General features: G+C 46.4%; 1 protein-coding gene across 1 annotated transcript in view; it reads left to right on the forward strand.

The window, feature by feature from the left end:
* LOC109884300 (galectin-4-like) overlaps positions 1–12,052 on the forward strand; it is a 29,936-nt gene that overhangs the window by 16,779 nt on the left and 1,105 nt on the right. Inside the window, exons 4-8 of the mRNA XM_031795349.1 lie at positions 2,905–3,018; positions 4,096–4,125; positions 5,988–6,029; positions 6,140–6,228; positions 7,346–7,511. Of these exons, the coding sequence (XP_031651209.1) occupies positions 2,905–3,018; positions 4,096–4,125; positions 5,988–6,029; positions 6,140–6,228; positions 7,346–7,511 (441 nt within the window). The remainder of the gene's footprint in view (positions 1–2,904; positions 3,019–4,095; positions 4,126–5,987; positions 6,030–6,139; positions 6,229–7,345; positions 7,512–12,052) is intronic.

Below are 12,052 nucleotides of genomic sequence, written 5' to 3' on the forward strand. Positions count from 1 at the left end.
CATTTGAACATCTTGGCCATGTTCTGTTATAATCTCTACCCGGCACAGCCAGAAGAGGACTGGCCACCCCACATAGCCTGATTCCTCTCTAGGTTTCTTCCTAGGTATTGGCCTTTCTAGGGAGTTTTTCCTAGCCACCGTGCTTCTACACCTGCATTGCTTGCTGTTTGGGGTTTTAGGCTGGGTTTCTGTACAGCACTTTGCGATATCAGCTGATGTACGAAGGGCTATATAAATAAATTTGATTTGATTTGATTTGATATGGGTTAGGGTCAGACTATAGTTGTGTATGGGTTAGGGTCAGACTATAGTTGTGTATGGGTTAGACTATAGTTGTGTATGGGTTAGGGTCAGACTACAGTTGTGTATGGGTTAGACTATAGTTGTGTATGGGTTAGGGTCAGACTATAGTTGTGTATGGGTCAGACTATAGTTGTGTATGGGTTAGACTATAGTTGTGTATGGGTTAGGGTCAGACTATAGTTGTGTATGGGTTAGACTATAGTTGTGTATGGGTTAGACTATAGTTGTGTATGGGTTAGGGTCAGACTATAGTTGTGTATGGGTTAGACTATAGTTGTGTATGGTTAGGGTCAGACTATAGTTGTGTATGGATTAGGGTCAGACTATAGTTGTGTATGGGTTAGGGTCAGACTATAGTTGTGTATGGGCTAGGGTCAGACTATAGTTGTGTATGGGTTAGGGTCAGACTATAGTTGTGTATGGGTTAGGGTCAGACTATAGTTGTGTATGGGTTAGACTATAGTTGTGTATGGATTAGGGTCAGACTATAGTTGTGTATGGGTCAGACTATAGTTGTGTATGGGTTAGACTATAGTTGTGTATGGATTAGGGTCAGACTATAGTTGTGTATGGGTTAGGGTCAGACTATAGTTGTGTTTGGGTTAGGGTCAGACTATAGTTGTGTATGGGTTAGGGTCAGACCATAGTTGTGTATGGGTTAGGGTCAGACTATAGTTGTGTATGGGTTAGACTATAGTTGTGTATGGGTTAGGGTCAGACTACAGTTGTGTATGGGTTAGACTATAGTTGTGTATGGGTTAGGGTCAGACTATAGTTGTGTATGGGTCAGACTATAGTTGTGTATGGGTTAGACTATAGTTGTGTATGGGTTAGGGTCAGACTATAGTTGTGTATGGGTTAGACTATAGTTGTGTATGGGTTAGACTATAGTTGTGTATGGGTTAGGGTCAGACTATAGTTGTGTATGGGTTAGACTATAGTTGTGTATGGTTAGGGTCAGACTATAGTTGTGTATGGATTAGGGTCAGACTATAGTTGTGTATGGGTTAGGGTCAGACTATAGTTGTGTATGGGCTAGGGTCAGACTATAGTTGTGTATGGGTTAGGGTCAGACTATAGTTGTGTATGGGTTAGGGTCAGACTATAGTTGTGTATGGGTTAGACTATAGTTGTGTATGGATTAGGGTCAGACTATAGTTGTGTATGGGTCAGACTATAGTTGTGTATGGGTTAGACTATAGTTGTGTATGGATTAGGGTCAGACTATAGTTGTGTATGGGTTAGGGTCAGACTATAGTTGTGTTTGGGTTAGGGTCAGACTATAGTTGTGTATGGGTTAGGGTCAGACCATAGTTGTGTATGGGTTAGGGTCAGACTATAGTTGTGTATGGGTTAGACTATAGTTGTGTATGGGTTAGGGTCAGACTATAGTTGTGTATGGGTTAGGGTCAGACTATAGTTGTGTATGGGTTAGGGTCAGACTATAGTTGTGTTTGGGTTAGGGTCAGACTATAGTTGTGTATGGGTTAGGGTCAGACTATAGTTGTGTATGGGTTAGGGTCAGACTATAGTTGTGTATGGGTTAGGGTCAGACTGTAGTTGTGTATGGGTTAGGGTCAGACTATAGTTGTGTATGGGTTAGGGTCAGACTATAGTTGTGTATGGGTTAGGGTTAGACTATAGTTGTGTATGGGTTAGGGTCAGACTATAGTTGTGTATGGGTCAGACTATAGTTGTGTATGGGTTAGGGTCAGACTATAGTTGTGTATGGGTTAGGGTCAGACTATAGTTGTGGGGACTTGCTGTCCCCAGTCCACCTGGCCATGCTGCTGCTCCAGTTTCAAACTTCCACCTGACTGTGCTGCTGCTCCAGTTTCAACTGTTCTGCCTTATTATTATTCGACCATGCTGGTCATTTATGAACAGTTGAACATCTTGGCCATGTTCTGTTATAATCTCTACCCGGCACAGCCAGAAGAGGACTGGCCACCCCACATAGCCTGGTTCCTCTCTAGGTTTCTTCCTAGGTATTGGTCTTTCTAGGGAGTTTTTCCTAGCCACCGTGCTTCTACACCTGCATTGCTTGCTGTTTGGGGTTTTAGGCTGGGTTTCTGTACAGCACTTTGAGATATCAGCTGATGTACGAAGGGCTATATAAATACATTTGATTTGATTTGATTTGATATGGGTTAGGGTCAGACTATAGTTGTGTATGGGTTAGGGTCAGACTATAGTTGTGTATGGGTTAGACTATAGTTGTGTATGGGTTAGGGTCAGACTATAGTTGTGTATGGGTTAGGGTCAGACTATAGTTGTGTATGGGTTAGACTATAGTTGTGTATGGGTTAGGGTCAGACTACAGTTGTGTATGGGTTAGACTATAGTTGTGTATGGGTTAGGGTCAGACTATAGTTGTGTATGGGTTAGACTATAGTTGTGTATGGGTTAGGGTCAGACTATAGTTGTGTATGGGTTAGGGTCAGACTATAGTTGTGTATGGGTTAGACTATAGTTGTGTATGGGTCAGACTATAGTTGTGTATGGGTTAGGGTCAGACTATAGTTGTGTATGGGTTAGGGTCAGACTATAGTTGTGTATGGGTTAGGGTTATACCGTAGTTCATGTGTTTTTCTGTCGTAGGTGACAGTGAACGGACAAGACCTTCATACGTTCAACCACCGTATTCCAGTCGAGAGAGTCAACGCCCTGCAGATCGGTGGCGACGCTTCCATCCAGACCGTCAACGTCATCGGGGTGAGACTGGAGCAGGGGGGTAGGGTGTAGGGTGTAGGGGCAGGGGGTAGGGGGCAGGGGAAGGGTGTAGGTGCAGGGTGGTAGGGGGCAGGGGAAGGGGTGAGGGGCAGGGTGGTAGGGGTTAGGGGAAGGGTGTAGGGGGGTAGGGGAAGGGGAATGGTGTAGGGGCAGGGTGATAGGGGGGTAGGTGGAAGGGCCTAGGGGGGTAGGGGAAGGGTGTAGGGTGGTAGGGGCAGGGGGGTAGGGGGGTAGGGGGCCGGGGGGTAGGGGGCAGGGGAAGGGTGTAGGGGGGTAGGGGGCAGGGGAAGGGTGTAGGGGCAGGGGGTAGGAGGCAGGGGAAGGGTGTAGGGTGTAGGGGCAGGGGGTAGGGGGCAGGGGAAGGGTGTAGGGGGGTACGGGGCAGGGGCAGGGTGTAGGGGCAGGGGGTAGGGGAAAGGTGTATGGTGTAGGGGCAGGGGTTAGGGTCAATGGGTAGGGGCAGGGGAAGGGGTTAGGGTCAATGGGTAGGGGCAGGGGGTAGGGTCAAGGGGTAGGGGCAGGGAGTAGGGTCAAGGGGTAGGGGCTGGGGAAGGGGGTAGGGTCAAGGGGTAGGGGCTGGGGAAGGGGGTAGGGGCTGGGGAAGGGGGTAGGGTCAAGGGGTAGGGGCTGGGAAAGGGGGTAGGGTCAAGGGTAGGGGCTGGGGAAGGGGGTAGGGTCAAGGGGTAGGGGCTGGGGAAGGGGGTAGGGTCAAGGGGTAGGGGCTGGGGTAGGGGGTAGGGACAAGGGGTAGGGGAAAGGGAAGGGAGCAGTATGTAAACACCCCTCAGAGAAGAAGTTGATTTCTGTTACCCACAAATCTAGGGTCAGCGTACTCTTCCCAACAAGGATCAGTGTTTTATTGTCTGTCATGTTAATTCAGTGGTTCAAATCTTTGAGTGACAGTTGCAAACAAAACAAAACATGAGACAGGAGGAAATGAAAAACACCTGGAATTCATTCATTGTGGGGTAACTGTACATAATATATATACTCATGAATGCGTTTCTTAGTGTGTCATAAACTCGGGATGACATTTGACATGTTTCCTACCGTCAACAGGGAGGAAATCCTGCAGGTGATCAAATTGGGGTAAGTTGGTGTATCTGTTTCAACAAATACCATTACATGGATTTGGGCGGTGCCTAGTGGTTAGAGTGTAGAGGTGGCAGGTAGTCTAGTGGTTAGAGTGTGGAGGCGGCAGGTAGCCTAGTGGTTAGAGTGTAGAGGTGGCAGGTAGTCTAGTGGTTAGAGTGTAGAGGCGGCAGGTAGCCTAGTGGTTAGAGTGTAGAGGTGGCAGGTAGTCTAGTGGTTAGAGTGTAGAGGCGGCAGGTAGCCTAGTGGTTAGAGTGTAGAGGAGGTAGGTAGCCTAGTGGTTAGAGCGTAGAGGAGGTAGGTAGCCTAGTGGTTAGAGTGTAGAGGTGGCAGGTAGTCTAGTGGGTAGAGTGTAGAGGCGGCAGGTAGCCTAGTGGGTAGAGTGTAGAGGCGGCAGGAAGCCTAGTGGTTAGAGTGTAGAGGTGGTAGGTAGCCTAGTGGTTAGAGTGTAGAGGTGGCAGGTAGTCTAGTGGTTAGAGTGTAGAGGTGGCAGGTAGTCTAGTGGTTAGAGTGTAGAGGCGGCAGGGTAGCCTAGTGGTTAGAGTGTAGAGGAGGTAGGTAGCCTAGTGGTTAGAGTGTAGGGGGGGGCAGGTAGCCTAGTGGTTAGAGTGTAGAGGTGGTAGGTAGCCTAGTGGTTAGAGTGTAGAGGTGGTAGGTAGCCTAGTGGTTAGAGTGTAGAGGCGGCAGGTAGCCTAGTGGTTAGAGTGTAGAGGCGGCAGGTAGCCTAGTGGTTAGAGTGTAGAGGAGGCAGGTAGCCTAGTGGTTAGAGTGGGGAGGCATGTAGCCTAGTGGTTAGAGTGTAGGGGAGGCAGGTAGCCTAGTGGTTAGAGTGTAGGGGGGGGGCAGGTAGCCTAGTGGTTAGAGTGGAGGGGCGGCAGGGTAGCCTAGTGGTTAGAGTGTAGAGGCGGCAGGTAGCCTAGTGGTTAGAGTGTAGACGAGGCAGGTAGCCTAGTGGTTAGAGTGTAGAGGCGGCAGGGTAGCCTAGTGGTTAGAGCGTAGAGGCGGCAGGGTAGCCTAGTGGTTAGACGTAGAGGCGGCAGGGTAGCCTAGTGGATAGAGTGTAGGGGCGGCAGGGTAGCCTAGTGGTTAGAGCGTTGGACTAGCAACCGTAAAGGATGCAAGTTCAAATCTCCCAAGCTGACAAGGTATAAATCTGTCATTCTGCCCCTGAACAAGGCAGTTAACCCACTGTTCCTAGGCCGTCATTGTAAAATAAGAATTTGTTCTTAACTGACTTTCCTTGTTAAATAAAAGGTACATCATTTGTATTGCCTTCTGTCAGGCAGAGGGATAATTACATTTAGACGCCAATGGTTATATTATATTTGCCTATATATATATCTACCTCACATTGGGTATTGAACCCACAACCCTCTGAACTTTAGCTCACAGCTCCACTTGGCGCTGACAACAACTCCAGAGCAAGCCGCTACCTTACTTCATAGTAATGGTGTTGTTTATGTTTAACCCTAAGCCCTAAACCTGAACCACTTTGAAATGAAGTTAAATTACAAAAAATGGACATTTGTCCACTTCAGATTTCGACATTAGACAGTGATATCTTGTCGTATCAGGGTGGATCCCCAGGTGATCAGGGTGGATCCCCAGGTGATCAGGGTGGATCAGGGTGGATCCGCAGGTGATCAGGGTGGATCCCCAGGTGATCAGGGTGGATCCTCAGGTGATCAGGGTGGATCCCCAGGTGATCAGGGTGGATCCCCAGGTGATCAGGGTGGATCCCCAGGTGATCAGGGTGGATCCTCAGGTGATCAGGGTGGATCCCCAGGTGTAGGTCTGACTTCCAAAGAGGCTACTGATGGCCCCCTGTTCCGTTCTCTGACACTCCACTCTGTTCACAGGGAAACCTACCGGTCATGGATGGACAGCCAATATTCAACCCTGTAAGTAACATCTCTGTGAGTCAGGATAGATTTGTTTTGTCCTAAGTATACATACATACAGTATACACTACATGCTGTCAGTGAACTGACTCCTGTCCTATGTGTATCAGCCTGTCCCGTACACCATCGTGATTCCAGGAGGGATGTCTACGAAGAAGACCATCGTCATCAGAGGCATGGTGCCTCTAGGAGCTAACAGGTCTGTAGTACCCTAACCCCTATACTCTAACCCCTAACCCTACAGAGCTAAGAGGTTGGTGGTCACCATTTAACATACTGTGTGTGTGTGTAGTGTGTGTGTGTGTAGTGTGTGTGTGTGTGTGTAGTGTGTGTGTGTGTGTTTTACCAGAAGGGTTAGGATTAACATTAGGGTTAGGAGTTAGGGTTATGTTAAGGTTGGGTTAGGGTTAAGGTTAGATTTAGGGGTCAGGGGAAATTGGATTTTGGATGGGAGTCAATTCTTTAGTCCCCACAAGGATAGCATTACAATATCTTCCTTTTTTTTAGTCAACGATCTACACAAAATACACTGTGATATCAAAGTGGAAGAAATATTCTAATATTTAAAAATGTTTAATGGACAATTAAACACTAAAATACACTGAGTATACAAAATACAAAGCTTTGACAACATCTGTGCTTTCCATGACATAGACTGACCAGGTGAATCCAGGTGGAAGCTAGGATCAGCATGAATAACTGTGGTTGGGGGTTCTGTGTGTTGCAGGATCAGCATGAATAACTGTGGTCGGGGTTCTGTGTGTTGCAGGATCAGCATGAATAACTGTGGTTGGGGTTCTGTGTGTTGCAGGTTCAGCATGAATAACTGTGGTTGGGGTTCTGTGCGTTGCAGGATCAGCATGAATAACTGTGGTCGGGGTTCTGTGTGTTGCAGGTTCAGCATGAATAACTGTGGTCGGGGTTCTGTGTGTTGCAGGTTCAGCATGAATAACTGTGCTTGGGGTTCTGTGTGTTGCAGGTTCAGCATGAATAACTGTGGTTGGGGTTCTGTGCGTTGCAGGATCAGCATGAATAACTGTGGTCGGGGTTCTGTGTGTTGCAGGTTCAGCATGAATAACTGTGGTCGGGGTTCTGTGTGTTGCAGGTTCAGCATGAATAACTGTGGTCGGGGTTCTGTGTGTTGCAGGTTCAGCATGAATAACTGTGGTCGGGGTTCTGTGTGTTGCAGGTTCAGCATGAATAACTGTGGTCGGGGTTCTGTGTGTTGCAGGGTCAGCATGAATAACTGTGGTTTGGGGTTCTGTGTGTTGCAGGATCAGCATGAATAACTGTGGTTGGGGTTCTGTGTGTTGCAGGTTCTCGATTAACTTCAAAGTGGGCAGCTCAGGGGACATAGCATTCCACCTAAACCCTCGTGTGCAGGAGAGAGAGCTGGTGAGAAACAGTTTTATTGGTGGGAGCTGGGAGACGGAGGAGAGAGAGATCAGCATCAACCCCTTCCTGGAGGGACAGTACTTTGACGTGAGTAAACAGGGAACAGGTCTGTCTCAAGAATATTACCCTATTCCCTACATAGTGCACTACTTTTGACTAGGGCCTATGGGGCTCTGGTGAAAAGGGAGTAGGGTGGTATTTGGGGTGTAGCCCATGTCTATGGACATACAGTACCAGGCGAAAGTTTGGACACACCTACTCATTCAAGGGATTTTCTTTATTTTTACTATTTTCTACATTGTAGAATAATAGTGAAGACATCAAAACTATTAAATAACACATATGGAATCATGTAGTAACCAAAAAAAGTGTTAAACAAATCCAAATATATTTTTTATTTTAGATTCTTCAAAGTAGGCACTCTTTGCTTTGATGACAGCTTTGCACATTCTTGGAATTCTCTCAACCAGCTTCACCTGGAATGCTTTTCCAACAGTCTTGAAGGAGTTCCCACATATGCTGAGCACTTGTTGGCTGCTTTTCCATCACTCTGCGGTCCAACTCATCCCAAACCATCTAAATTGGGTGGTCCAACTCATCTCAAAACATCTCATTTGGGTTGAGGTCGGGTGATTGTGGAGGCCAGGTCATCTGATGCAGTACTCCATCACTCTCCTTTTTGGTCAAATAGCCCTTACACAGCCTGGAGTTGTGTTTTGGGTCATTGTCCTGTTGAAAAACAAATGATAGTCCCACTAAGCCCAAACCAGATGGGATGGCGTATCACTGCAGAATGCTGTGGTAGCCATGCTGGTTAAGTGTGCCTTGAATTCTAAATAAATCACAGACAGTGTCACCAGCAAAGCACCCCTACACCTCCTCCTCCATGCTTCACGGTGAGAAATAGACATGTGGAGATCATCTGTTCACCCACACCATGCCTCACAAAGACACAGTGGTTGGAATCAGACCATCAGACCAAAGGACAGATTTACACCGATCTAATGTCCATTACTCATGTTTCTTAGACCAAGCAAGTCTCTTCTTATTATTGGTGTCCTTTAGTAGTGGTTTCTTTGCAGCAATTCGACCATGAAGGCCTGATTCACGCAGTCTCCTCTGAACAGTTGATATTGCGATGTGTCTGTAACTTCAACTCTGTGATGCATTTATTTTGGCTGCAATTTCTGAGGCTGGTAACTCTAATGAACAAATCAAATCAAATTGTATTTGTCACATGCGCCGAAAACAACAGGTGTAGTAGACCTTACCCTGAAATGCTTATTTACAAGCCCTTAGTCAACAATGCAGTTCAAGAAATAGAGTTAAGAAAATATTTACTAAATAAATAAACTAAAGTTAAAAAATAAAAATCACAAATCAAATCAAATTGTATTTGTCACATAACCATGGTTAGCAGATGTTGATGCAAGTGTAGTGAAATGCTTGTGCTTCTAGTTCCGACAATGCAGTAATAACCAACGAGTAATCTAACAATTTCACAACAACTACCTTATACACACAAGTGTAAAGGAATGAAGAATATGTACATAAAGATATATGAATGAGTGATGGTACAGAACGGCATAAGCAAGATGCAGTAAATCAAATCATATCAAATCAAATTTATTTATATAGCCCTTCGTACATCAGCTGATATCTCAAAGTGCTGTACAGAAACCCAGCCTAAAACCCCAAACAGCAAGCAATGCAGGTGTAGAAGCACGGTGGCTAGGAAAAACTCCCTAGAAAGGCCAAAACCTAGGAAGAAACCTAGAGAGGAACCAGGCTATGTGGGGTGGCCAGTCCTCTTCTGGCTGTGCCGGGTGGAGATTATAACAGAACATGGCCAAGATGTTCAAATGTTCATAAATGACCAGCATGGTCGAATAATAATAAGGCAGAACAGTTGAAACTGGAGCAGCAGCACGGCCAGGTGGACTGGGGACAGCAAGGAGTCATCATGTCAGGTAGTCCTGGGGCATGGTCCTAGGGCTCAGGTTCTCCGAGAGAGAGAAAGAAAGAGAGAAGGAGAGAATTAGAGAACGCACACTTAGATTCACACAGGACACCGAATAGGACAGGAGAAGTACTCCAGATATGACAAACTGACCCTAGACCCCCGACACATAAACTACTGCAGCATAAATACTGGAGGCTGAGACAGGAGGGGTCAGGAGACACTGTGGCCCCATCCGAGGACACCCCCGGACAGGGCCAAACAGGAAGGATATAACCCCACCCACTTTGCCAAAGCACAGCCCCCACACCACTAGAGGGATGGTATAGAGTACAGTATATACATATGAGATGAGTAATGTAGGGTATGTAAACATTATATGAAGTGGCATTGTTTAAAGTGTCTAGTGATACATTTTTTTTTATCAATTCCCATTATTAAAGTGGCTGGAGTTGAGTCAGTATGTTGGCAGGAGCCACTCAATGTTAGTGGTGGCTGTTTAACAGTCTGATGACCTTGAGATAGAAGCTGTTTTTCAGTCTCTCGGTCCCAGCTTTGATGCACCTGTACTGACCTCGCCTTCTGGATGATAGCGGGGTGAACAGGCAGTGGCTTGGGTGGTTGTTGTCCTTGATGATCTTTATGGCCTTCCTGTGACATTGAGGCTATATACAGGGTGTTACGGTACAGAGTCAATGTGGAGGCTATATACAGGGGGTACCGGTACAGAGTCAATGTGGAGGCTATATACAGGGGGTACCGGTACAGAGTCAATGTGGAGGCTATATACAGGGGGTACCGGTACAGAGTCAATGTGGAGGCTATATACAGGGGGTAATGTGCTGGGGTACAGGTTAGTTGAGGTAATTTGTACAGTAGGTAGGGGTGAAGTGACTATACATAGATAATAAACAGTGAGTAGCAGCAGTGTAAAAACAAAGGGGGTCAATGTGGAGGCTATATACAGGGGGTACCGGTACAGAGTCAATGTGGAGGCTATATACAGGGGGTACCGGTACAGAGTCAATGTGGAGGCTATATACAGGGGGTACCAGTACAGAGTCAATGTAGAGGCTATATACAGGGGGTACCGGTACAATGTGGAGGCTATATACAGGGGGTACCGGTACAGAGTCAATGTGGAGGCTATATACAGGGGGTACCAGTACAGAGTCAATGTGGAGGCTATATACAGGGGGGTACCAGTACAATGTGCTGGGGTACAGGTTAGTTGAGGTAATTTGTACAGTAGGTAAGGGGGAAGTGACTATACATAGATAATAAACAGTGAGTAGCAGCAGTGTAAAAACAAAGGGGGCCAATGTAAATAGTCCGGAGGCCATTTGATTAGCTGTTCAGGAGTCTTATGGCTTGGGGGGTAGAAGCTGTTAAAGAGCCCTTTGATTAGCTGTTCAGGAGTCTTATGGCTTGGGGGGTAGAAGCTGTTAAAGAGCCCTTTGATTAGCTGTTCAGGAGTCTTATGGCTTGGGGGGTAGAAGCTGTTAAAGAGCCCTTTGATTAGCTGTTCAGGAGTCTTATGGCTTGGGGGGTAGAAGCTGTTAAAGAGCCCTTTGGACCTAGACTTGGCATTCCGGTACCCGCTTGCCGTGCGATAGCAGAGAGAACAGTCTATGACGGGGGTTGCTGGAGTCTATGACAATTTTTTGGGCCTTCCTCTAACACCGCCTGGTATAGAGGTCCTGAATGCCAGGAAGCTTGGCCCCAGTGATATACTGGGTCATACGCACTACCCTCTGTAGTGACTTCCGGGTCAGATACTGAGCAGTTACCATACCAGGCGGTGATGCAACCGGTCAGGATGCTCTCGATCCTCTGCAGTAGAGGTAATTCTTCCTTTCCTGTAACTCTGAGAGGTCCTCATGAGAGACAGTTTCATCATAGCGCTTTTTTTGCGACTGCACTTGAATAAACTTGAAAAGTTCTTGAAATTGTCCACATTGACTGACCTTCATGTCTTAAAGTAATGATGGACTGTTGTTTCTCTTTGCTTATTTGAGCTGTTCTTGCCATAATATGTACTTGGTCTTTTACCAAATAGGGCTGTCTTTGGTACACCACCCCTACCTTGTCGCAACACAACTGATTGGCTCAAACGCATTACGAAGGAAAGGAATTCCACAAATGAACTTTTAACAAGGCACACCTGTTAATTGAATGCATTCCAGGTGACTACCTCATGAAGCTGGTTGAGAGAATGTCAAGAGTGGTGCAAAGCTGTCGTCAAGACAAAAGGTGGCTACTTTGAAGAATCTGAAATCTCAAATATATTTAGATTTTTTTGAAAATTTTTCAGTTACGACATGATTCCAGTTGTGTTATTTCATAGTTTTGATGTCTTCACTATTATTCTGGGTGGGAGGTAGTCTAGTGGTTAGAGCATTGGACCAGTAACTGAAAGGTTGCAAGATTGAATCCCGAGCTGACAAGGTAAAAATCTGGTCGTTCTGCCCCTGAACAAGGTAGTTACCCACTTGTTCCTAAGGCGTCATTGTCAATAGAATTGTTCTCCACTGACTTGCCTGGTAAAAATAAGGTCAAATAAATTACTGTTCCACATATAGGAAGAGAAAAACCCTGGAACATGAGTCGGATGTATCCACCTCTCTCTCTCCCTCCTCTCTCTCTCTCGTCTTCTCTCATCTCTCTC

The sequence above is a fragment of the Oncorhynchus kisutch genome, linkage group LG18 (assembly GCF_002021735.2).
Source record: "Oncorhynchus kisutch isolate 150728-3 linkage group LG18, Okis_V2, whole genome shotgun sequence".
NCBI lineage: Eukaryota > Metazoa > Chordata > Actinopteri > Salmoniformes > Salmonidae > Oncorhynchus > Oncorhynchus kisutch.